Source organism: Ornithorhynchus anatinus, chromosome 7 (assembly GCF_004115215.2).
Source record: "Ornithorhynchus anatinus isolate Pmale09 chromosome 7, mOrnAna1.pri.v4, whole genome shotgun sequence".
Lineage (NCBI taxonomy): Eukaryota > Metazoa > Chordata > Mammalia > Monotremata > Ornithorhynchidae > Ornithorhynchus > Ornithorhynchus anatinus.
Window position 1 is genome coordinate 38,720,268 of NC_041734.1, and position 26,965 is coordinate 38,747,232.

Sequence of the window (26,965 nt, forward strand, 5' to 3'; positions counted from 1 at the left end):
CAAATATGTCAAAATTAGCTACGCTATAAACTTTAGCATAAAAGCAGTGGTTCATCCAATAGGTTGACGCATGGGATTTCACTATTCTACAAACTAGATTTTTCCACGACGGTGATATTAAATTGGTAGAGTGTCTGGATTCTGGATCTATTTATATGCATAAATTCTTATTGTTATATTGTACTCTCCCGAGCGGTTAGTACAATGCTTTGCGCACAGAAGGGTCTCGATAAATAAGATTGAATGAATGAATAAAATAATTCACGGTGCATGAGGGCATGACATAATGGAACTTAAACACAGGCAAGACACACCTCCCTAAATGAAAAGGGGAGAGGGAGACCCAGAGAAGGCGAGTGATCTGGCGGCTATCTTACTGGTACCAGCTCTCATAATATCCCGACTGGATTATTGTGTCGGCCTTCTCTCTGATCTCCCTTCCTCCTGTCTCTCCCCGCTCCAGTCTGTTCTTCACTCTGCTGCCCGGCTCATCTTCCTGCAGAAACGCTCTGGACATGTCACTCCCCTCCTTAAAAACCTCCAGTGGTTGCCTATCAACCTCCGCACGAAACAAAAACTTCTCACTCTAGGCTTCATGGCTCTCCATCACCTTGCCCCGTCCTACCTCTCCTCCCTTCTCTCTTTCTACCGCCCACCCCGCACGCTCCGCTCCTCCGCCGCCCATCTCCTCACCGTCCCTCGGTCTCGCCTATCCCGCCGTCGACCCCCGGGCCGCGTCCTCCCGCGGTCCCGGAACGCCCTCCCTCCTCACCTCCGCCAAACTAACTCTTCCCCTCTTCAAAGCCCTACTGAGAGCTCACCTCCTCCAAGAGGCCTTCCCAGACTGAGCTTCCCCTTTTCCCTCTGCTCCCTCTCTGCTCCCCCTCTGCCCTCTGCTCCCTCGCCCTTCCCCCTTCCCCTCCCCTCAGCTAAGCCCCCTTTCCCTCTGCTCCTCCCTCTCTCCCTTCCCCTCCCCTCAGCACTGTGCTCACTTGTATATATTTTTATGACTATTTATTAATGAGTTGTACATCCCCTTGATTCTATTTACCGTGATTAAGTTGTCTTGTTTTTGTCTGTCTCCCCTGATTAGACTATAAGCCCGTCAATGGGCAGGGATTGTCTCTATCTGTTGCCGAACTGCACATTCCAAGCGCTTAGTACAGTGCTCTGCACAGAGCAAGCGCTCAATACTATTGAATGAATGAATCTGGAGGCACAGAGAGAGCCAGAGGTTTCCCTCTGCTTCTGAGGCTTCACCATCTCCTCCAAATTGGCTGTTGCGGCCAAATATGGGCACTCCTGCAGATCCTGCCAGTGATGACCACTCTCCATGGCCACTCCTGTGGGAGTGAAGTAGAGGCTGCAGTGGGAACCTGCTGAGTGGTCAAGATAGGGATGGAAACCAAGCCTTGTGGGGCCCTTTTGGCTACGGGCCCTCTACCTCTCCTCTTCCTGATTTTCGGGAATGCCTGCAACACGGACAGCACTCTGCTGGACTTTCTGTCCGGGAAATACCTCCTGAGTAGTCACTTCACAGGTACGTGGGAGGACTGCCCTTGGACAGCGCTCTGTGTCCATCACCACCTGGAAGCTGACTGCAAGCCAGAATGTTTCCAGGTGGCAACTGAGGCAGAGAAACCTATCTATACACACACAGTAGGTTTTTATATAAAGCAGAGGGAAGGTTCCCAAAGAATGTCACATACATAAAGACTGGGGCGAGATACACCTAGCACAAAGCTGCACGCACATGCAAAACCATTTCCGCTGGCACCGCACTGCACTGTACCTAAGCAGATGGGGACAAGGTGGGAAAAACATTTCCTCATTTCTGAAAAGCCTTCTAGCCAAACTGTGTAAAGGAAAATTCTCTTCTAAGTGTTTATATGGTGTATATTAATAATTAATAACATAACTGTGTATATTAGTAATAATGATGAAAACAGGTGGGAAAGAACTGATTGGATGTAGATATGAATACTTAGAAACTCCCAAGTGCTCTGGTTAGCTTCCACTTGATCAGTTGAACATCCGAAGTGTCATTTGCAATTTTCCCCATTATCCAGTACTTGACCAGTTCCTGCACTTTTCAAGCATATATTTGGATTTGTTGTATTTTTACATAAAATACAACCATAACGTATAAAATAATACACAATGTCACTCTCAAAAAATAGGCTTGATGCACTTAGAACCGAGAAGTATTTCTGCTGTCCTCTGCACTGATATTCTGTAATGTATTCAGCTGGATACCATGTAATACTGCTCTAGTGCCTAGCTCAGGGACATTGGGTGTTTACTACAATTTGCTACTTAATAGTTGGACTGGCAGAATTAAGGAGAAAATGTGAAAATCTAAAACACATACCATCTGTCCACAGCCCTTCTGCAAATGATGCTTCAGTGTTTTCTCAAGCTTATGAACAGTTTGGGTCAGTTGTACTTTCTCCTGTGTCAGTGTTGTCAGAGTCTTTGTGAGTGATCCATTTTCTTTCAGTAAGCTGTCTACAAGACTGATCTGAACCTGGGCTGTTTTCTTTCAAGGTGAAGAAATACAAATTAATTTGAATGGGAAACAGAAGTTATACTAGCACTCTACTCCCACCGACGGTGTAATGGGTGTATCGGTAAACTTCTCTGAACATCGAAAGAGCTCGCTGTGGGCAGGGAATGTGTCTGTTCTACTGTACTCTCCCAAGCGCTTATTACAGAGCTCTGCACACAGAAAGTGCTCGATAATTACGACTGATTGAAAAGATTCTCTCAGCAGTTTACCACTAACACATAAAAAAGCAACCTTTTTAGTCATTATTGTGAGATGTGCTCTTGTGTACAAAACAATTTAGCCATTTCAAGCAGGTGGGCCAGCTGGACGACAGAACTTTCTCCCACAACCCATTCTGTCCCTCTTGACGCCGAATTAGGGAGTCACTGGTCAGATGGTCCCAAACTGGATAATCGAAGAGAACGGGAATTATTCTTTGATGCTTTTCGATTTGAGACTGGCGTTCCCGCCAAGTGATTCTGTGATACTAAATAGGTGATTTCTACAATGAAACATCGCCGACAGGCACCAGATGCCCAGCCCTGGAACGATCCCAAAGGACGCCTTGTGCTCCTGGGTTCGTGCCCAATGCTCTGAGTACAAAGCAAGGGGTGAGGGTGGTGGAAGGAGCATATCCTCCCCTCTACAGTTTGCAATGGGCCGATGACGGCATGCTCTTTCCCTAGTGGGAGGTGGGGAGGACGACAGAGGAAAAGGTCAAAGTTGAGTATTTCTGTTGATATCCCGTTATCAGTGATGAAACTAAAAAAAAAAAATTATTCTGGGATGCTCATGATGTCAGGGACTGAGGGGGAACCGGGCATCCCAGTCCCCCGGCACAGATCTCCCAACCTGTTAAACAAGAGGCACAAACCCTGGGAAAAGGGCAATTATCCTTCTCTCTCTCCACCTCCCCCTTGCACCTCAGGACAGTTCTCCCCTCAGCCCGGTGGGAGAATGGGCCCATGGTTCTCATCAGGCAGGGCCTTCGGGCTGACCAAGCCCTCCTGCTTGAACCCGAAGCCTCTCTCCTCCTCCCTGGAACACCAATCAATCAATCAACCGTATCTGTTGAGCATTTACTGTGTGCAGAGAACCCAAGCTCCAGTCCCACGCACCTTCGTGAGGGAGGGAAAGGGCAGAAGGGAGGCGGAAGGGTGCCACGGTGCCTTCTTTTGCCCTGGAATTCAGGTTGAGAGTGGGGGTCGGGGACCAGCAAAGGGTGTCCGAGTGGATGGGGAGGCACCTCCATGGGCCCGCACTCTTAGTGGCGTTGTCATCCACCCCTCTCCGCCCCAAAAGATGCTTGCGCCCCATCGGTCTCCAAGGAGGGAATCTGGACCAGGTCTACTGGCGACTTCCGGCCCCATGGCCACTGACCAGAGCCCATTTTCCAGCTTCACCTGCTGGCATCCGAGGGACGGCAGGGCCGAGGGTGGGGCCGGCCACCACAGCCTTGCCTCAGTGCTGCTGTTCCCCACTAACCCAAAGGGCAACTGCCATGCCAATTCACTTCCATAACTAGAATGGCATTTCTGGGAGCTATTTTACGATCCACTCCGCCCTACTTCCAGCACTTCCCGATGCAGTACAAAACACACAATTGGTAGAATCTAACCTCTTAAGACCGTATCGTCTATCAAACGTGGGGGTGCCAATCGGGGGAAGTGAAAAGCTTTCTCTGCCCAATACCTCGATCCACCTCTAACCACTAAATTTAAGGGTGAGGCGTGAAACATTTTTCCCATTAAGACAAAAAATTTACAACTCCAACTTTTTTAACCGAATGAAAAATCATCCCCTTAGAGCATCGGTCGTGAATGACCCGACAGCCATTGCCATAGTCATTTCTCAATTATCAGTAATAATGGGGAAAGCTGGGAGAAATGAAACCCAAAGAGTAAACCCCGAAATTTCAATCATTTGCACTTTGTCTCCCAAATATTTTTTTACAGCGTTGCTAACGAGTAGCTAAAATAACTGGATTTCAGCTTTACCTCCTTTCCATTCCCTTTTCCAATTTCTGTTGAAGATGATACTGAGCAACGGAATGACCAAAAGAGAGGCAGCAATAGGAAAGAGGAAGAAAACAAGTGGAAAGTTCAGAAAACGGTTCCCAAAAGAGGGCCCGACCTCACTGGTGTGCCATGGAGGAAATTAGCACGTGAACACAAAAAATTCAAATTACAATAAGAGATTATTTTTTCTTGTACATACAACTTAACACCCTTCATCAAAACATATTGCATAGTAATTTTTAATTCTTTGAAAAGTGATCAACTGAGGCTGTGCCTCCCTTCTATCCCCGAGGAAAAATTTCAGAGAGTTAAATAAGAAATGTGCATCGCTAATTAAGACAGCTTTTTAAAACCTCCTTATTTCCAAGGAGGACACAGAAAAAGGACTGGATAGATTTGATTAATTTTGATCGCTTGGCTTTAGAATCTTTGTAATATTAATTCAAATCCGAATATTTCTGTCTCATGCTTAATGGAAATTCAGATGTGAATCTATTACATTATGTGCTTCAAAATATGTGGTTTAATAGAGCTATCAAATTTTGCTCTAAGATGAAGGGTGCTCTCACACCAAAAAGAGGATTTAAGGCACCCCCGGTCAAAAAGGTTTTGGGTCACTCTAAGGGGTTTACAAAAGATATTTAATATGCTAGCTCACTAACCCTCATTTTAACCATTCTGCCTTCAAATAACCATCAGTTAGGCAAACCCTCACTAACCTATGCAAGCATTCTCCTATACACAAATATTCCTCAACACAGAAAATTAATGTGGGGCTAGAGAAGACAATGCGACATCCAATAATACGATGAACAGAACAGTATTTACTAACTTGGAAGCATATTTACAGACTTTTAGGAATGCATACAAAAAGCCCCCGCTGCTGGAAAAGGGTGTCCCATTAGAAGGCCCCTGCCGGGACTGTCATGATCTCAGAAACACAGAACCAATGCCCAAAACCCAGAATTAAAATATTTACACGGAACCGGAATTACAGAAAGATTTAAAGAATACTAAAAATAAAATTACGATACAAGACTAAAAGGTGCAATGTAATAAAACCGGTTCAAGAGAAGTCACTTACTTGTGGGGTGGAAGAGATGCACAATTCTGATTTCAGTTCCTCTAAGGTATGCAACAAAGAGAACACGGCTTTATCATTTGAGGTGGACCAATCATTAATTGTTCTGTTCAAATAAGGGGTTCATTGTCAGTAAGAGTCTGCATTTGTCTTGAAAGCACGCCATGACTGTCACTTTCACAAGTCTCAAGCTACAGAGTCCCAGAGAATTAAACACATAATCGACTGCATTCTCTTCGGCCTGTGCCTTCGGGGGTCCTAGAAGAAGACAGCTCTACTTTGCCTCCGCTCTCCCCTCCCTCAAGGAACAGGCTTATTTCCAAGTCCACCATAAACTCTTCGGACAACTTTAAACGTCAATAATGCTTGGCATACACAGCCAAGGAAACACTGAATGGTACTTAGAAAATAATTCATTCATTTTTATGGCATTCCTGGCATCGGCTTAAAGGCCCACACTTGGGGGCAAGTTTCTTATTTCGGATCCTGATTTATGAATGTGCAGATAGTAGAAAAGATGGCTGTGTGCTTTGGTTCGCTGAACGGAAGCCGACAGCAGCAACAGAAAGAACACAGCTATACTGAAGTAGTGAACTTCGCTTTTACGGACCGTTTAAACTTCTAAAGGTTTTTGAAGTTTTAAGTAGGACTTTACGCACACTCAGTTCTCTTCTGATATGGGGACTGCAGCCTTCCAAGACCTTCCAAGAAAACTCTGGCTATGGTATTTCCCCAAGTTGTGTGAGCACATACAAATCGTTTCCTCTAACACCGTGGCACACTTTTTATAGAGAGACCAGCATCGTTGGGCAGCCGTTCCCTAATTCCCAAACAAGATCCAGCCAACCATCTAACACTACGTACCACGGCAAGAGTGTTTGTAAGTACAAATACGACTGAATGAATACTCCAGAAGTGTGATGAAATGGTTCTACATCCTTACCTGTCTATGGTTTGGTTAATAAAGTTGGTTAGAAGGACCGCAACATAAAGCAACTGTTGCCGTATCTTCTCTAGTTGCTGACTTTCAAATCTCTCAGAGTCAGGTAAAAAGGCCAATCCAAGATTGCTGTCAGGATTGCAACTAGCTTTTGCAGCTGCTTCTGGACAATTTTTAGTTGAGGCAAAGTTTCTTTCTTTTTCTTCCAATTTTACCAACATCTGCTGGAGTTCCTTTATTTTGTGTTCATCCCTCTGATGTTGTACTTCCAGTTGACGCTGTTAATCATTCAAGAAACTTATCACTCAAACGTCACCAATGACAGCATGACATAAAAAGTAAGGCGATCTGTTCTGGGGGCCAGGGATGGGGAAGGAGGCATGAAGATATGAGATCCCTGAAGACGGAGAGAAATGCACCCCTGAAAAAGGAGGTAGGTTAGTGGAAAACAGCATGGAACTCGGAATCAGGAGATCCGTCATTCGCTCCGATACTGGTCTGCTGAACGACTTGACTTTTACGTGCTCCCATCAAAACAGAGATACGACACTTGTTTCCCAAGCTCTTAGGCTGGGAGCCCTATGGTGGATAGGCATGCGTGTCATCCGATTATTTTGCATCCATCCAGGACTTAGCTCAATGCTTAACATCCTAGCCAATTAACTTGACTAAATCCATCTCCGATTCAGCAAGGCTCTAGAGTCCACTTCACTCCTAGGTACTCCAGGGGTGTCCAAGATCAGTGTGGCCTTAGGTCTGCAGACTACAGTCCAGGCTTTTTGAACCATTCTGTAGAGTCTGAATATACTTTTGCTTTCCCTTTCAACTTAGGCAGTCGATAGGTCATGCCAGTACTTAGTTCTTGAGACTACCAGAGAGAAATGTACAAATAGCTTGACTTTTCACTGGCTACCGGAATGTCAAATTAGCAAAATTATGGTGCCTTTCAAAAACCTTAAAAAAAATACTGAAGAGGTCATACGAATGGGAACTTGCAAAGTGATCATCTTTCATACTTAAGTCAGCTTTCCTAGAAAGCAGCGGCAACATTCTTGACAATCCCTGTGTTAAAGAAAACTTACTATGATACGCACACAACGTCTGATGCCATGCCCCTTAAATTTAATACTTCCTTCCAACAACAGATATCACTGTATGCAGGCCCATGTCAGAAGAACAGGCCCTACATCTGCTGTCATACTCAAACCATATACTGAAAATATATCCAAGGAGGTCCGTAAACTCGTTACAGGCAGGGAACGTTTCTGCTACTCCTTAGTACAGAGCTCTGCTCATATTTAGTGCTCAATAAATACCACTGATTGATTATTGACTGTACTTTTTTTTTTTTATAAGCAGCTAGTTTTGAAAACTCTAGTAGAAAATTCAACCTCAAATTCCTGCTAAACTAGCAGGAATGTCTTTGATTTGCTACAATTTGGTTTAGGTTAGTTTGGGAAAAACAAAAGCCAAAAACACAAATTCATTTACGTGAATCCCACATCACCCAGGCAAGAGGATAACCCCTGTAGCTTCATGGTGATGGGCTCAAAACAAATGAAACAGTTTTTTCACCCAGGGGTGAAATCCCATAAATGAAATTAATTACCACAGAAATCTCTACAGGCGTGTGTAGGTTCAAGAGAGGTTAAATACACGGATGTACAGTTCATAACGATTATGAGGGAAAACTCATGGAGTAGAGGGGAAAAGTTTAGATTATTAGATGCTTTCTATGGGCCAGACATTGTACACTAAGCACTGGGGTGGATACGAGTAAATCGGATTGGACACTCTCCTTCTTTCACGTGGGGCTCACGGTCTCATCTCCCCGCAGCCTACATGGACAAGCTGTGCAGACCCTTATGGGAATGAAGGAGGGGGAAGAGAGACAGACAAGAGACAGGGTGTACATACATGCTTAGCACAGTGGTAAATTCCTAAGCATAAGGATGAAGGATGAACATAAGGAGTGGTTTGGGGGTGACCTGTTCCCATTCTCAGAGGCAAAATACACCACAGAGCTGACTCAGCAATAGTATTTCTTATACTCACGTCCCTCAACCACACGATATTCAGTTTCCCCGGTTTCTCATTTTGCCACTTTTTTTTTTTTTCCAAACATGCCACTGCCTCTTGTTTTTTCCTCTTGTGGTGGCTTTGCTTTGTGGTTTCTTGTCCCTTCAATATTCGTCTCTAACATTTCTGATTCTGCCTGTAATCTAACGGGTCTTTAAATCTAACGGGTCTTTACCCTCTCTCTCAAAGGAGGAAAATTCCTCCCCATTTTTATTTTTGGAAGGCGTCTTTTGTAGAATGGAATTTGTCACCTACCTCTTTTTCTTTTTTAATTTCTTCACGGTGCATCTGTATCTCCGCCTCCAGTTTTTTCTTAGAACGAATGGCTTGCTGTTGTGCCTTTTCAAGTGCTGCTTGTAATTCCATTGTGCGGGATTTCTCTTCCTTCAGTTTTCGCAACAAAGTCTGTTGTGACTGCGCTTCTTTGAGGGCACATGTTTCATTTGCTCTCTTGCTCAGCTGTTCGGTCAAGACGCGTTCATGGTTCAAGGCTTCAGAGAGCTCTGCTGAATGATTCTTTTCCGTTTCTAGGGTTTTCTGCAGTTCTAAAAGTTTGTTTCGTTCTTGGAACAGCAAAGCTTCACAACGAGAATATTCAATCTGTAGTTCTTTTTTGAGATTCTCTTTAGCCATTTGCTCATGCTTTAAAGCAATGGACAACTGATTATTCTGAGTGTGCTGGATATCCAAAGAAGACTTTAACTCCTGTGTTGGGTAAAAATCAAACGTTTGGGTGGCTATTTTGAGATCACGGAAAGATATCTAGAGCACTCTAACCCTGCTATATGAAAAAATCAGGACGGTTTAATCTTATATGACATTTTCTGAGAATGAATGGAAATCTATAGTCTCAGTTTTTCAAGAAAATGTCCTTATAATAAATAATTGTTATTCTGAGATCAAACTTAAATGATCTTTGATCAAAAACGTATTAATTTTAAGTAATTAATATCCTTTGATCTGCTACCATTTCTTTGGAAAAACTATCCATAGTAGATCGGTTAAAATATTTAAATTATATTATAAAGGAAAATATTTCAACAAGGCTAGAACTTATTTGAAAATTTTATTTTACAAATATTCAATTGTACTTCAAACGGAGCATGGCAAAGCAAGAAGATCAAAGATCTTTAATCCTTTAAAGATTAAAGGATTCCAGGCAAAGATGGACATTTGGGGTGAATACTGATAAAAGCTACCTAAGAGATAGAGTTTTTCTTAGTTATGTGAATTGTTGTAATGTTTTTTTTCACTTGTCCCCATAATCTAGAGCTCAGGAATTTACACGCCGATGCCCTCTGTGACTCTAGGAGGAAAGCTCTAGGCTTTGGAAAGATCCATGAGGTAATGATCTCAGCGAGGCTTAGGGGAAAGAGTCCAGGCTTGGGAGTCAGAGGCCGTGGGTTCAATTCCCGGCTCCGCCACTTGTCAGCTATGTGGCTTTGGGCAGGTCACTTCACTTCTCTGTGCCTCAGTTACCTCATCTGTAAAATGGGGATTGAGACCATGAGCCCCATGTGGGACAACCTGATTACCTTGTATCTATCCCAGCGCTCACAACGGTGCTTGGCACATAGTAAGTGCTTAACAAATACCATCATCATCATTATTATTATAATTATCTAAAACTGTCATTCCATAAAGACGGATAAGATGGGAGAATCCTAATCTTTCGCAGTCAGGAGACTGTACGGGCTCAGCACATATCCCAGAAACCTGGAGTCCACATCAGCAACCGGGAAACCACAGACATCCCTGAAAGGGTCAGACTGGCTCCCAGTGGCCAGGAATCTCCGACGGGCAGGGTGGTTATATGCTTCTAATGAACCGGATCTTCCCAGGGGGAAGCAGGAAATGGGAGTTTGAAAAGACCTATAATCCTGCCGTGAGCGGATTACAAAAATCCCTGAGTTAAATTTCAAACCATGTCACCTGCCCTACTGTCCTTTAGCCCGGGAGTCTCAGATACATGCCATGAATTACCTCTAATGTTTTTGCCTTTAATTCTTCTCTTTGCATGTACTGATGTTGTTCTCGCTCCAACGTGTTTTGAAGATCCTGCCCTTTCAGTTGTTCACTCTGTACCTCTTGAATTGCTGCAAACAAATCTTTTTCTTTACTTTCCAACAAGGATCTAGATTTAGAAGCAAGGTATTAATGATGAAAATGCGTAATGAAAAACAAAACACTCTGGCAAGTATTTCCACTCTTCTTCCATATTATTTCTATTGCCCTGTTAGTGTCCTTAATTGGGAACTGAAACTGTTAAGTAAGAGCCATAAACAAGCATAGCATACCACAAGAAAGCTGTAAACTCCTTGTGGCCAGGGAATATGTCTGCTTATTGTTGTACCGTACTCTCCCAAGCGCCTAGGAAAGTGCTCTGCAAACAGTAAGTGCTCAATAAATATGACTGATTGAATGAATAATGTAAAGTGCATTACTGTGTTCTCAAGATGCCAAAAATGGACCAAAACAATATGTTAGAAAACAGTGGAGAAACACCTATTATAGCTCTAAGATCAAATAGCAGTACAAAGAGGTACCACCCAAGGAGGAGGGTGGGCCTGTCAGTGAGTCAATGGTAACCATTAAGCACTTCCTATGTGCAGAACTCTGTACTAAGCACTCGGGAGATACACTACAACAGAATTAGCAGATACGTTCCCTACCCCTAACAAGATTAGAGGGGGAAATGCACGGGCCTGAAGTTAGAGGACCTGGGTTTCAATACCAGATCCACCACTTGTCTGCTGTGTGTCTTGGGGCAAATCACTTCATTTCTCTGCCTCAGTTCCCTCAGCAGTTAAAAAAGGATTAAGTCTGTGTTCAACTTGATTAGCTTCCATCTACCTCGGCGCTTAGTATAGTATCTGGCACATAAGTGAGAACAAATGCTATTAAAAAAAGAAAATTAGATGTCTCTAAGCAGATACGTACTTACCTCATTTCCAAAGAATTATCTGTGACATCCTTTCCGAAAAAAGGCAGTACTGAATTGATCTGCCATTATCTAATGCTAAATGGAAAATGGCTTTATTTATTCTATTCAACTTAATCAAAATACTTCAAAGGTTGAGGAGGAGGAAAAGGAAAGGGTTTAAACCAAGGTAAACTTTGGAACATTACTTCCAGTTATCCTGAGATAGAGGTAGCAATAACATTCAATAGTGCTATCGGGAAGAATGCTAAAAAAAAATGTTATGATGGGGGGATGTTTTATAAAGCCAGGGAAAGTATTGCTAAAAACAATTTTAGATTTTTTTTTCTTGTTTAGCCTGCTACCAAAGATTTTAAATGTTTCCTCCCTAATCAAAAAAGTATTTTTTTCCTTTTCCCCTGTGCAAATTATATGTGATCTTGGCTCAGGAAGAAAGCAAAAGCAATTCATAAGATCTTTTGGCTTAAACTGCTAAATGAAAAGATGAAAATTCCTGGGACTTGAATTCTGAGTCACTTTTGGGGGGGAGAATTAGTATTACTTTGCTCATGTACTTCATATTGAAGCAAAATTATAAAAACAGAAACAGTACTTATATTTGCCCACATTTAGGAAAAACCAATATATTTAGAGCTATTTACAAAACTAATGGGCTACAGAAATTTAGAGGAGGGAAAAATATGGGAGGGGAACTTCCCTCCAAAATCCTTAAGGACCCCTGCTAGGGGGATGACTGTTCTTCAGTGAAATGGTTCTGGCCCCAAAATGATTTTCAACCCCAAAACTAATCGGGATAAAAGAAGAGTTATTATTCACTGATTTGCCGAGATTTGGGAAGTTGCGCAGCTCAGTGGACACAGCCTGGGTGCTGAAGGACCAAGGTTCTAAATCTGGCTCAGGCACTTGCCTGCTCTGTGACAACAGGGGGAAAAAAAAAAAATCACCCAACTTCTCTGGGCCTGTTTCCTTATCTGTAGAATGGGGATTCCATGTCTGCTCTCCCTTCTTCTTAAGACTGCAGTAACTATTCCAACTCTGCCACTTGTCAGCTGTGTGACTGTGGGCAAGTCACTTAACTTCTCTGTGCCTCAGTTAACTCATCGGTAAAATGGGGATTAAGACTGCGAGCCCCACGTGGGGCAACCTGATTACCCTTATCTACCCCAGCGCTTAGACGGCATATAGTAAGCGCTTAACAAATACCAACATTATTATTATCTTGCATCTACTTCAGGGTTTAGTGTACAGTGCTTGGCACACACTAAACTGCTTAACAAATATCACAATTAGTATTAGTAAAATTACTTAAGAAGGGACCCAACGATGTCCATTGGCCCAGTGAGAGGGGAATTTCTACTTAATAGCACTGAGGCGGCAGCAGAATTTATTTTCTCCTTTCCTCCCTCCAAAAATGATAAACCTTGAGGAACGGGTAAATAACAATAAGTCTCAGTAGCTGGAAGAACAGGTATGTAAATCTCCATTTTACAGGTGAGGAAACTGAGGCACAGAGCACTTACTGCCTTGCCCATGGTCACCCGGTAGACGACTGGCAGAGCCAGGCTTCGAATTCAGGTCCTCTGACTCCCAGGCCCTTGCTCTTTCCACTAGGTGATGCCAGTGAAAGATGTACAGTGAATCTTCAATTGTGAGATAGGAATAAATTTATATTCAACAGACTGTCAAAACTCGATTTGATTACAATTCCTCTGGGGTTATACGACAACTGAAACATCTGAGCTGCAACATACCTCAGTCGAATGACTTCCTTCTGAAGTTCCCTGAGGGTCTTTAACAGACTTTCCTTTTCTTGTTTACATTCGCAGAGTTCAGATTTCAAATCTTTGACAGCGGTCTGTTCCGTCACCAGAAGCTCTTGGATTTCAGCTACTCTCTCTCGTTCCCCTTCAAGGGACTTCTGCAGATCATTTGCTATGCACGTTTCCTGCTGAAGTTTATAATCTAATAATTCTACTAAGGAAAGATGAGAAAGTGTTGGATAGAGTTATACGAGGTTGCTCAACAGTACTGATTTATGAAATTATAAATTGAATCCTGCTTAAATGTAATTTCTATTTAAATACGGTCCCTTCTTGCTGAATGTTTCACCTCTGGCAGACCACTGCCCTCCCAATCTTCAAAGCCCTTCTGCAATCCCATTTCAGGTGGCCTTCCCCGATTCACCTAGATCTCCAACATACTCCCCTGATCCTTGTCACCTCAGCACTTGGGCATCAACTAAGCAGTTGGAAAGTCCACTCCCTAGGCCCCAGTTGCACTTATGTATTGGGCTCACAGTCTTAATCCCCATTTTACAGATGAGGGAACTGAGGCACAGAGAAGTGAAGTGGCTTGCCTATGGTTACCCAGCAGACAAGGGGCAGAGCCGGGATCAGGATCCAAGTCCTTCGGACACCCGGGCCCGCATTCTATCCTCCCAACCTGTTTCTTCTCACCCCTTTTTAGTGCTGCCCTCCCTGATCCCGGTGGCTTTTCCACTGCCCCACCACACGCCTCAACTCCCCTTAATACTGTTTTTTATTTTGCTTTGATTTTCAGCTTTGCAGCAGCGACAGCACCTCCCCTTGCCCGGCTGGCACCCCTGCCTACTTGCCCGAGCCAAAGCCCTGGACGTGAAGCCAGGGATGGACCAAGGTGGTACGGAAAGGCAGTGGTGACCTTCCAGGTCTCTCTGCCCCTCAAATCCGGTCCCAGACTATCCTTCGCCCCCTGGTTTTGCCAGGGCGAAGGCTCAGGAGCAACAAGTTGGGAAAGGGTTAAACGTTACAGAAAGCAAAACAGTACTACGGTGTAAAAAACAAATAAAAATAACAAGAGCAGATGCGTTCAAGCGCAAGGAAAAAGGAAAAGCCCATAGAAGCAGGATAGGGGAGTGAGGGAGGGGAATTTTTGGACCTTCAGCAGTTCAGCCCTGATGTTGGGCTAAGGAAGACAAATGCTGGGGTAATAAAATGATGACGATAAAAAGAACAACAATAAGAATAATAATAATAGTGGCCGCTTACTATGTCCCAGGCACTGTACTGAGCTCTAGGGTAGATACAAGAAAATCAGGTTGGACAGTCCCTGCCCCACATGGAGCACACAGTCTTAATCCCCATTTTACAGATGAGGGAGCTGAGGCCCAGAGAAGTGAAGTGACTTGCCCAAGGTCACACAACAGACAAGTGGCAGAGCCGTGATTAGAAACTAGGTCCTTCTGACTCTCAGGCCCGGGCTCAGGGAAATCTACAGGTCGTAGTCCCGGGGTGTTCATAACCCAGGGAATGCCTGGATAGTTTGGGTAAAAACATGTAAATACAAAAAAACATTTTTAATAACGATAACTTTGTAGTGTTACTTTCGACAGATCTAAAATAAAATAAGCCTACCAAACTCTATCCAGGCTTTGAAAAGAAAAAGTAAGGAAAACATTCAGAACAATCCATATGGGGTTTTTTTTTGGTTGGTTTGTTTCGGACATCTCAGTTAATTCGAAGCCCCAGTAATCAGATGGTACGAACCATTCTTTTGAACAACGGACGCTATTCTTTCCATATTCAAGACACTCCCTGGTCATAAGTTAAGGCCTTAGGGAAGTACATTCCTTCTTTCAAGTCTCTAAGGAAGCATCTAGGACTTATCCTGACTCATAAAAATAATGTTGACTGTGAGGCTCATTTTTGCTATTCCATTGTTTCGTCTCATTTTGAGACAACACAATAAACCAGAACAGAAATAAGAAAGGAAACTTTTCCTCAGTCCTACCCTGTCTCCTAAGTTGATATTCTTGCTTGTTTCCATGGTCCTCAACATTGGTTAGAGCTTCGTGCAACTGCTGCAGCTTTTCTTGATTCTGAAGGTGAGTCATTCGGAGTTGAGCTTTCAGAGCCTGTATTTCGGACAATAAGCTGCTCCTGTCGGACACGTGAAGATGCTCCAAAACCTTTTTCTGTTCTTCTCCCTGGAAAAGAAACGGACCAATATGAGATGCCGATGAAACAAAGTGCAATTACTGAATAAATATATTCAAAAAGAGTCTGAATTCAACAGAGAAGCAGCGTGGCACAGTGGACAGAGCACGGGCCTGGGAGTCAGACGGTCACGGGTTCTAGTCTCGGCTCTCCGCCGCTTGTCTGCTGTGTGACCTTGGGCAAGTCACTTCAATTTCTCTGTGCCTCAATCGCCTCATCTGTAAAATGGGGATTGAGAATGTGAGCCCTACGCTGGACAGGGATTGGGTCCAACCCCATTTGCTCGTATCCCCCCCCAGCGCTTAGTAGAGTGCCTGACACACAGAAAGTGCTTAAGAAATACCGCAATTATCATTCTTATTTTTACTACTAATATTACTGCTACAGGGAGAGGTAGCTATTCCACTTTTCAAAATCACTTTCTTTGTCCTTTAATGGTTACCTGCTGGGAACTGATAACTCAGTGGTTAAAAGAGTTCTAGTCATTTTGGACGGGCAATGACCCACATTTCAAAATACGGGAACCTGGGAGTTGAGATAACCAAGTTAGAGAGGAGCTTGGGAATGTAGAAACACTACTAAAGAAAAGGAAAAGATTCGCTAGTGTGAAATACCCTCCAATTCCTCCTTACCTGTTCTTTAACAATATTCTCCAGTTTTTTAAATAATGACTTCTTATCCCCTGATTCAGGATTCCAAATATTTGACTGCAACTCGTTTTTCAAGACGTCTCGTTCTTTTTCAAACACTTCCTCAACGGCCTGCAGAAATTCACCTCTCCAATCAAAGCATATATCTAGAGAATCCTATAACAGGGAAACAAAATCAGTCAATCAAAGGTATTCACTGAGCACTTACTGTGCAGAACACTGTACTAGGCAGTTGGGAAAGTACAAAACAACATAGTACGTGCGAACGCTGGCCACAAGGAGCTTACAGGCTGCCGTGAAAATCTTTGGTTTTGCTTAGTGAGGTGTTTTGCACACTTGGGTTGCTCGATAAATGCTAATTGAATAAATACCAATGACAGGATAAGAGTGATTTACATAATAAGAGAAGCAGCATGGCCTAGTGGAGAGAGCCTGGAGTCAGAGAGTTATGGGTTCCAATCCTGACCCCTCCATTTGTCTGCTGTGTGACTCTGGGCAAGTCACTTCACCTTCTCTGGGTTTTCAGTTACTTATCTGTAAAATGAGGATTAAGATTGTGAGCCTGAGGTGGGACAAGGGCTGAGTCCCACCCGATTTGCTTGTGTTCGCCCTCAGCGCTTAGTACATTGTTTGGCACATAGAACTTAAATATATTAAGTTATAATAATTATTATTTTTATTATTATAAGAAATGCATTCCTACATCATGGCCTACTTATCCCTCCATTCTGTCTCCAACATAAGAGGATGCTCAGAAGAACACTGAAATCTTTTCTTTCCTTGTGATCTGGTTGCAGGCTTAGGAATTGATCACATCCATTGAAATCCTTTAGTTGAGAAGTAAGAAGAACTCCAATTCTTCACCCCAATACCTTTGCTCCTTCCTGAGGCGTTTGAGTAAGATGTTTCCTCAGTGACTTTACTGCTTCCAACAAACCCTGTCTCTCCCTCTGAAACCTCTCAAACAGGGCATTCCATTGGTTGTATCTTGCTGCTTGAGGAGGGATTTCGTTTTCCGACAAGGCCAGTATTTGGTGACTCTCATCATGTACCATTTTCAGCAGAGTCTGAAAAGAAGAAACCGTTGTTTTTCAGTATTTAAGTATTTACGTTTAAGTATTAAGTATTTAAGTTTAGCGCCCTTAAAGAACTGTAGAGAAGCAGCGTGGCTCAGTGGAAAGAGCCCGGGCTGAGGAGTCATAGGTCATGGGTTCAAATCCCGGCTCTGTGACTGGGCAAGTCACTTCGCTTCTCTGTGCCTCAGTTACCTCACCTGTAAAATGGGCATTAAGACTGTGAGCCCCACGTGCGTCAACCTGATCACCTTATATCCTCCCCAGCGCTTAGAACAGTGCTTTGCACACAGTAAGCACTTAACAAATGCATTATTATTATTATTAGACTGTACAAACATAGATAATAAATCCACTGGACTGTAAGCTTATTGTTCTCCCCCAAATGCCTAGTATAGTGCTCTGCAGACAGCAAGCACTCAATAAATCCGACCGATTGATGGGCAAGGAGAGGAGGGCGGAGACAACAACTGCGACACGGAATGAGGTCGAAGTTGGGTCACTTGGGAGAAGCAGGTTGAGGAGGAAACAGGGGAACACCACATCTTGCCTTTTTCCCCAGAGCTCATCTGCCACGCTCCAGTTCATATTCTTCGCTCCACTCAAACTATGCTTTTATTACACCACATTCTTGACTTCTTCATCTGACTCATTCTGAACACTCTTCTCCCCACAACTCCACCAAACCACTTCCTTCTCCATATCCCAAATACGCCTACAAAGCCACTTCCTCCAGCAGCATTCCCCATCTCTCTGGTGAACTAATCCCATCAGTCACCCGGGGCACTCATCTGTATATCTGTCTACCATTTACTTGTTTTCGGGTCTATCCTCATTTTTATCAGCCGTATCCACGCTTTCGCTCCTATTTTAAGTTGGCAGGTTTTGTCTGCCCACCTCCCACCTACATGAACTCAGTGAAGGCCGGGACTAAGTCTTCTGCTTCTGCTGTAGGTTCCTAAAACCATATAGTATTAGTTCTCCGAACAGAGTAGGTGCTCAGTAAAAATTGAAGACCTGGTTTGTTTTCTCTCCTCGGCCCTTAGACTGTAGGATGATTGATATCCAGAAACTCGGGGCAAATGCGTAGGTCCTGATCCTGGCTCTGTCATATACCTGCTGTGTGACCTTGGGCGAGTCGCTTAACTTCTTTGTGTTTGCTCATCTGTTAACTCTCGCCACAACTCTAGAACCTCCAGCGATTACCTATCCACCTCTGCATCAAACTCATTACTATCAGTTTTCAAGCACTCTACCGGTTTGCCCCCTCCTCTGTTATCTCACATTTCCTAATGCAACCCAGCCTGCGCATTTCGCTCTTCTAATGCCAATTTACTCTTTGTACCGCAGTCTCGTCTACCTCACCGCCAACCCCTCGCCCACACCCTCCGGCCCGGGACTTCTCCCTTCACATACGACAAACCACCGCTCTTCTCACCTTTGAAGTCTTATTAAATTCACATCTCCTCCAAGAGGCCTTCCCCAACTAAACCCTTATTTCCCCTACTCCTTCCCTTCTGCATCACCTCTGCACTTGGATCTGTCATAATAATTACGGTACTTGAGAAGAGCTTACTATGTGCCAAGCACCTTTTTTAGTGTTGAGGTAGAAACAAGTTAATCGGGTCGGACATGGCGCTCACTGTCTAAGTAGGAGGGAGTAGGATTTAAGCTCCATTTTACTGATGAGGTACGTGAGACACAGAGAAGCTAAATAACTGTAACCATTAAGCACTTATATACACACCATTATTTATTTTAATGCCTGCCTCCTCCTCTACACTGTAAACTCTTGGTAGGCAGGGAACTAGTCTACCAACTCTGTTATACCGTACCTTCCCAAGTGCTTAGTATAGTGCTCTGCACGCAGTAGGCACCCACTAAATATCACTGATTGACTGACAAATACTGAGGCTTCATTTAAATGTGAATGTGACAGTCACATTTTCCTAGTAATGGACGTAGTTATTTTCAGTTGTCAAAAAGCCACCATACTTTTTTTGGCCTGGGATTCTTTTCCATCATAAGACAACAAAAATGTCACTTAAAATTAAAAATTCAATAGCCCCCTTGGAAAATACCAAAGCAGACTAATATGCAAATATGGTAGTAGAAGAAATGTTTCCAAAATGAAAATGATTTCCCTCTTTCAAGTTTCAAACTTTTAAAGAAAAAAAAATCAAAAAGTCAATAGAAAGCTGCCAGAAATACTCTGGGGAGTAATCAGATAATTGTGAATTTCCTCAACAGCACACTCTATAACACCAGTTCTGAATCAACAAGGATTACTGAACTAAAATGTGATGTTCAGAGTTACAAGAATAGAAAAAACAATGTATCTTCAGGCTAGGAAACCGTCTTGGCAAAAAACCAAATCACCAAGACTGGTCTTGAATTAAACTCAATCTGTATGAAAGACTAAAGGGTCACCTCGCAAGGCTTTCGGTTAAGCAAAAATACTACTCTCTCAAAAAATGGAAGCTCAAGCAGCCGCTAAATCCAGAAGCAAGTCAGTTATGGCATACCCTAAACCCTGAAGGGGCTTCAGATTCCCTTGGATTTTGGGGGGGAAGCCCTGGGACCCTCTCTGGCTCATAACACTCCATTTTACTGATGAGGTGAGACACAGAGAAGCTAAATAACTGAAACCATTAAGCACTGCTTCTTTCCATCCAAGGAATCCTTAGAAGTGGAGCAGTTTCAGGGAAGGAAAAAAGAAAAAAAAATCAAGGTTAGGTCAGAAGAGATTCTAGAAACTTCACCCAGTTATTCCCACAAACTCCAAAAAATCTTCTGGAAGTAGCAGAATGCAAAAATTGCCTTGATTCCGACCTGGAGGGCATTACTAGCCTAAGGTAACTAGGTTGGCTGCTAGCAGAACATATTTGATTACCTTCTGTAATATTCAGGAATAGAACTAATGTTCCATTTTATGGACCAGCAGATTGAGTTATCTGACCAAGACTGTATAACCACCTACTCATGCAATTCAGATTCTGTCCTCACACGTGTAACGTTACCTTCATTCTACGTGATTGCATCTCCTTGTCTTTCATTGAGTGTATGAATCCCTGAACCATTTCACAGTTCCGAAGATAAGCTTCAAGACTGGCATCGGGATGTTCACTTCTTTTTAAAACTCTGTTCGGTTTAGCTGCCAAATCCAAACTGTTACCTAAAAATAGACCCCAGATATGCTAAAGGTTACACCGTGCTCACTAATATCGTGAAATAAAAGACGGTTCTTTAGCAGGTTAGAGGGGCAGGTCTTCCTTTGAGCTTTACATGTTGAATATAAGCATTCAATATGACTTTTTTTCTAATCGAGTCATTTAAAAAAACATTAAATCAAAATATATTCTCATTATAACTAGGATAAAGAATACTCCAGGAGGCCTTCCCAGACTGAGCCCTCCCTTTCCCTTTACTCCTCCTCCTCTTTCCCCTCCCGACCCTCTGCTCTTCCCCCTTCCCCTCCCCTCAGCACTGTGCATATTTGTATATATTATTTATTGCCCTATTTATTTTGTTAATGAGGTGTATATCTCCTTAATTCTATTTATCTTGATGATGTTGTTTTGTTTTGTTCTGTTTTGCTTTGCTGTCTGTCTCCCCGTTTAGACTGTGAGCCTGTTATTGGGCAGGGACTGTCTCTATCTGTTGCCGAATTGTACATTCCAAGCACTTAGTACAGTGCTCTGCACATAGTAAGCGCTCAATAAATACTACTCAATGAACGCACCGATCTCCTGATTAAACAAGAAAAGCAGCATACTGATGGTTGTTCTAGCTTGCCTATAAAAATGAATTCTTTATGAACTTTCAATTGTGATTTTCTTTTAAATTAGTAAGAGGCTACGAAGAAATAAAATGATTAAAGAAAAGATATACTCACTGCTGTCATATCCATCACTTTCCCTCTCTGGAATAGGTCTGGTTGATCTTAAATCATCTTGAAACTCCGATGGGGTTAAGATAGAGTCTTCATCATCTTTCTCCTATGCACAGTTATATTGTAGAGTATAAACACAACATTTACACGGCCACGGAGTTTATGCTACTGTAAATCCAAAAACTAACCACCTCTTATTCAATAACTCCATAAGATGGGCATAACTGCTGTTATTGAAGAAAATAGCTGGGAATAGCATTCTTTACTTATTCAATTAAACTATTCCATTTAAATCATACCAGATCAAAAGTGTTTTATAAATATTTTAGAGTAGCCATTATTGCTTCAAAACTTACAAATATTATGTGACTGACATTTTATTAGAATGGCAATCATTTTCTTCAAAACCTACAAGATACATTTCTGAAGCTAAATACACTAACCTATATTCTTAAAATTAAAGAGAAAGCACAGCTCAAAGCAGACAATGCCTCTCCTGAGCAATAACAGAAGCATGAAAAGAAATGAGTGCTATTAATGAAGAAGAAAAGCCTTTAAAGTAACCACTCTTATAGAGAGAATCTTGCTTGTGTGAAGAACTTCTAAAATTAAACATCGAAAATAATTTTACCAATCTACAACGATTCCTTTCACAAAACCACTATCTTCACTATTGTGCATATGAACATTCCACATCATATATCGTAATGCTCAGTGGAAAAGTCTCCCAATATTTAAAAAACACCCAAATCAACTTAAACGTCTAAGCACGTAACAGATATGACATTCACCAGCAGAAAGCGTATACAGTACCGACAAAGAGGTTTTGACCTACTATTTCAACTTGCTTTTACTACTTTTAGTCAGAAGATGAATTAATAATGGATGGCTACTCTGATGGAATAGGTACATTACTCAAAAGAGATGCAATATGCATTTCCATGTGAATTGACAAAGCACCAAATGCAAATGGGAAATGGGAACTTGCACTTTAGTAACGGAAACCAATACGTAAACATTTTTAAAATATATTTACCGAAATGACCGCTTCCGCATCGCCGGAGTCGGCCGAATAAGAATTTCCCAACTTGGGTGTAGGTTTTAAACTCTGCGGGGTCTTTTCCTGTATTACATCATGGGGACAATCCAGTAATCCAGGGATATTTTGAAAAACTGAAGATGCAGAGTTCCTCTTTCCTAAATCTGTGCTGTGGGAACTGATGACATCCGAAAAGGGTGTCAAGCGAACATCTGACTGGTACCCTAACAGAGAATCTTTTCTGATGACTTCAGGTGAGCTCCATAAGGTTAAATCCACATCCATAACTGCGTCGGTAAAGTGCTGTGAAGTCTCAGAGTGTTCCTGGATAGGTGACACGCTATTCAAATTGGTTTTTGAAACAAGTGGTGCATGCTGAGATCCCAGTCTCTTCTGAATGGGAAGACTCGATATTTCCTTCTGTGAGGCAGAATCTTGACTCTTTACCACTTCAAAAGGATTGAATGAGGTTCTGTCTAGATCTAAAATCGGATCTTTCAGAAGTGGTGACCTTTCGATGGCTTGAAAGCTATGTGAAATATTATTCAAACCATTCTTTAACACTTGAACTTCCTCACAGGATTCTGACACTTGCTGATGATGGTTAACGTCTTGCGTCTCACTGGTCTTGAAGGTTGCGGATGACACTAGGTGCTTAAGCTTCTCCTCAAGTTGTTTCACCTGCTTTATTATATTTGCTTTCTGGAACTGAAAATCTTCACTCGGTCTATTTTTAACCTGCAATTTACAAAAGAAGAAAAACGATGCTTTGAAAAGCCATGTCTTTCATTTCAATCTTCAGATTCTGAGGAGGTACTTATAAATGAATATTTGTTATAGGCCCTGCAGTCGTACATTTTCTTCTAGTTATGTTCTCAACAAAACCCAAAAAGGGGTAAAACCTGATAAGCCTCCTTTAAAAAGAAGTAAAAGGCCAATTTGCATTATTTTCTAGGCAAAAACTAGGATACAACATCCTAAACATCTTTGAAACCACCTAAGGCTTTTAATAAAAAAGGAAGTGAAAGTCAAAGACTATTCTGTGTTTTCTTTTAAAGCCAATGAAATCACCGAGAAAGATCACTAAATGAAAACATTTCCCAATTTCTCGGAGGTGTTCGATCCAATCGGCACGTTGAAAAAAACATGCAAAATGAGAGTGTGAGCCCTCTGTGGGACAGACAGTGTGTCCAGCCTGGCACACAGTAAGCACTTAACAGATAATACAAAAAAAGAAAAATGGAATAATGAGAACTGACTATAGGGCTGGGTTCTTTGGAAATCTGAGTGTTATAACTAAGGCAAATGTGGGTTTCAGTTATAGATTTACAATTATCTGCCAATCAGGCTCCAGAATCCATAGGAGAGGGAATGTACCACTTAGTGTCTAGATCAGTCTCCCCCAGAAGCCCAACACTGTTAGAGTCAACCCCTCTACCGGTCTCCCCTTATGCAGGAGAAGAAAGTGGGTTGATGTCTGCCTCCTCAACTTTTTACAGTCGGGGCATTTATCTAGAGGGGTGACTTACCTGTGGGCTGTCCAACACTTCCAAGAACTGTTTAGTCCATATTTTGTTTAATTATCATTTTATGGTAGGATTACACACCAATTATATTAACAACAATAATAATAGTAGTGGTATTTGCTAGGCACTTACTAAGTGTTAAGCCTTCTTCTAAGTGCTGAGGTAGACTGGAGCTATTCAGGTCGGACACAGTCCGTGTCCCACATGGGGCTCGCAGTCTTTATCCCCATTTTACAGAGGAGGTAACCGAGGTCCAGAGCAATGAAGTGACCTGTCCAAGGTCACGCGGCAGGCAAGTGGTGGAGCTGGGATTAGAACCCAGGGCGTACCGGCTCCCAGGCCCACGCTCTATCCACTAAGCCAAGCCGCTTCCCATGTTTTAACAGTGAAGGCGTTGATTTAGCACTGACCGAGTGCAGGACACTGGACAGAGGGTTGGGGGAGGTACAACAGCAGGAAGAGACATCTGCTCTGCCCCCAAGGACCTCGTGACGACGATGGTATTTGTTAAGCGCTTACTACGTGTCAAGCACTGTTCTAAGCGCTGGGGTAAATACAGGCTAATCAGCTTGGACGCAGTCCCTGTCCCCCATGAGGCTCACAGTTTAATCCCCACTTTACAGATGCAGTAACTGAGGCACAGATAAATTAAGTGGCTTGTCGAAGGTCCCACAGCAGACAAGTGGGGGAGCTGAGATTAGAACCCAGGTCCATCTGACTCCCAGGCCCGGGATCTATCATTCATTCATTCAATACTATTTATTGAGCGCTTACTATGTGCAGAGCACTGTACTAAGCGCTTGGAATGTACAATTCGGCAACAGATGACCTATCCACTAGGTCACGTTGCTTCCCCCTAGGCCATGCTGCTCCCCGAGAGGACCTTAGGGAAGCAGCGTGGCTCAGTGGAAAGAGCCCGGGCTGGGGAGTCAGAGGTCATGGGTTCAACTCCCGGCTTTGCCACTTGTCAGCTGTGTGACTGTGGGCGAGTCACCTCACTTCTCTGTGCCTCAGTTACCTCATCTGTAAAATGGGGATTAACTGTGAGCCTCACGTGGGACGACCTGATTACCCTGTATCTCCCCCAGCGCTTAGAACAGTGCTCTGCACATTGTAAGCGTTTAACAAATACAAATATTATTATTATCCTCTAATGGCAGGAGACAATCGGAATAATTGAGTACACAATTTAATCAATCTCTATGTGCAAGTACTATAGATTTCATTTTCTTTATACAAGAATTTAACCTTAATACAATACCTTGTGCAGAGTACATGCTCAGTGTATTATTAATAATCATATTTTACATCTTAATAGGCATGGACCTAGATTCAACTGCTAGAAAGGCAGCATGGCCTAATAAAAAGAGCATAGGCCTGGGAGTTGAGACTTGTGTTCTAAAACTGGCTCTGCCACATCTGCTGTGTGACCATGGGCAAGCCACTTTACTTCTCTGTGCCTCAGTTTTCTCATCAGGAAAAATGGGGATAAGATACCCGCTCTCCAACCCCTCAAACTGTGTGCCCTATTTCGGTCAGGGACTGCGTCCAATTTTCTTCTAACTACATGAGTGTATCGTCCACTCCTTGGCACAGAGTAAATACCACAATTATTATGATTACTGTTCATTTTTACATTCATGAACTTGCAGAAATACATACCAATTCCTCATCGAGGGGCAAACGGGAGGCAGCTGGTAGCGGCCACTTCCTTGCTTCTTGCTCTGACTCTTCTTGTGACATTTCCTCGGTAATATGCTGAGCTTCGAATTGTTCCCTCAAGATCTGATTATCTCCTTCTGGATGATCATCTTCGTTTCTAAACTGCAAACGCAGTTGCATTTTTAGAGTGGAAAGAGCATCAAGTTGCTTCACGCTTGCCTGAACCTGGGCTTTACACTGGGAACCACAAGCCTGATGTTTATCTAATTCCATTTGATAAGTTACTAATTTCTGATTGAGCATCTGCAGCTTCAAATGAAGGTTAACACACTCAGACCTAAGCATCTGAAGTTCTGGAGGTTCATTCTGAAAAAAAGTATTCCTCTTTTCCAGTTCACAATGAAGTCGAGAAAAAGCTGCTATTACGTCCTCCAGTTGAGCAAAGTGTGCTATTTTTTCTCTGCTCATCGCGTCGATTTCCAATTCTCTCTCGGAAATAATAGTTTCCTTAGCTCTCAGAATATCTTCAAATTCTTGGATGCGAGAGGTCATCAACTCTACCTCGGAATCTCTTAGCGATAAACGTGTCCTCAAAAGGCTCAACTGTTGCGTTGAATTATCTTCAGCGTTTTGAAGACTCTGCTTCAAAGATTCCACCTGTAGTTTATGCTGATCTTGCTTTTCTTTAAGTAGTTGGCCAAGGGCTTCTTTAGCAATCGATACAGTTTTCAGTTCCTCCTGCAGCTCATTCAAACGAGAATCTGGCCGGGTGATTTTTTCATCACTTAATTTTTCCTGGAAACCTAATAATCCCTTCTCCAATTCACTCTGGAGATTTTCAACCTTGGGGTTATTAAAACTATCCTGGCTATCACTGATTTCATGATCTTCAGGTACAAATACAGATAGCTCCTTCTGAAGCTTCTCAATTACTTCATGAAGTTGTTCAACTTCTTCCACTTTATCTCTTCGTAACCTTTCTTGATTCTCTTGCAAGTTTTCAATAAGGGACTTTAGTTCTTCTATTTCAGAATTTTTCTTTTCCACAACCTGAGTCAAAGAGCAAAACATTACATAAGCAAATTGTTTAATGAAATATCAGAATACTTTCCCTTAGGAAGCCGAAGTTCTCACAACTTCAATGTCAACGTGAAAAAACGTTTAATGAAATACATAAGCAAGTGTTTATCTCTCAAAGGGCTTTTAGTCAAAATAGTTATGATACGACCTGATGAACCGTGGAGCTTTTTGAATTTAAGAAAACATTTCTTTGATGTAGGAGGCATGGAATGTTGAACACTTAAAAAAAAAATGGTTTTTGTTAAGCGCTATGTGCCAAGCACTGTATTAAGCGCTGAAGTAGATACCAGCTAGTCAAGCAGGACACGCTCCACGTCCCATGTGCAGCTCACAGTCTTAATCCTCATTTTACAGATGAGGTAACCGAGGCACCAACAAGTTAAGTCAATTGCCCGAGGTCACAGAGCAGACAAGCGGAAGAGCTGGGATTAGAACCCAGGTCCTCTATCTCCCGGGCAGGTG

The 26,965-nt window shown here is 42.7% G+C and overlaps 1 protein-coding gene across 7 annotated transcripts in view; it reads right to left on the reverse strand.

Annotated features, from left to right (window-relative positions):
• Nucleotides 1–26,965, reverse strand: part of PCNT (pericentrin) — an 89,821-nt gene that overhangs the window by 7,585 nt on the left and 55,271 nt on the right. For 5 of the 7 annotated variants that reach the window (XM_029069559.1, XM_029069558.1, XM_029069557.1 and 2 more), the window contains 13 exons: nucleotides 25,424–26,473; nucleotides 22,233–22,973; nucleotides 21,200–21,302; nucleotides 20,325–20,479; nucleotides 17,104–17,298; nucleotides 16,214–16,387; nucleotides 15,376–15,571; nucleotides 13,359–13,581; nucleotides 10,650–10,800; nucleotides 8,922–9,371; nucleotides 6,591–6,865; nucleotides 5,651–5,753; nucleotides 2,372–2,539 (listed from right to left, as the gene is read on the reverse strand). In XM_029069559.1, the coding sequence (XP_028925392.1) occupies nucleotides 2,372–2,539; nucleotides 5,651–5,753; nucleotides 6,591–6,865; nucleotides 8,922–9,371; nucleotides 10,650–10,800; nucleotides 13,359–13,581; nucleotides 15,376–15,571; nucleotides 16,214–16,387; nucleotides 17,104–17,298; nucleotides 20,325–20,479; nucleotides 21,200–21,302; nucleotides 22,233–22,973; nucleotides 25,424–26,473 (3,984 nt within the window). The remainder of the gene's footprint in view (nucleotides 1–2,371; nucleotides 2,540–5,650; nucleotides 5,754–6,590; nucleotides 6,866–8,921; nucleotides 9,372–10,649; nucleotides 10,801–13,358; nucleotides 13,582–15,375; nucleotides 15,572–16,213; nucleotides 16,388–17,103; nucleotides 17,299–20,324; nucleotides 20,480–21,199; nucleotides 21,303–22,232; nucleotides 22,974–25,423; nucleotides 26,474–26,965) is intronic. The other 2 variants (XM_029069556.1, XM_029069560.1) reach the window with 2 other exon arrangements.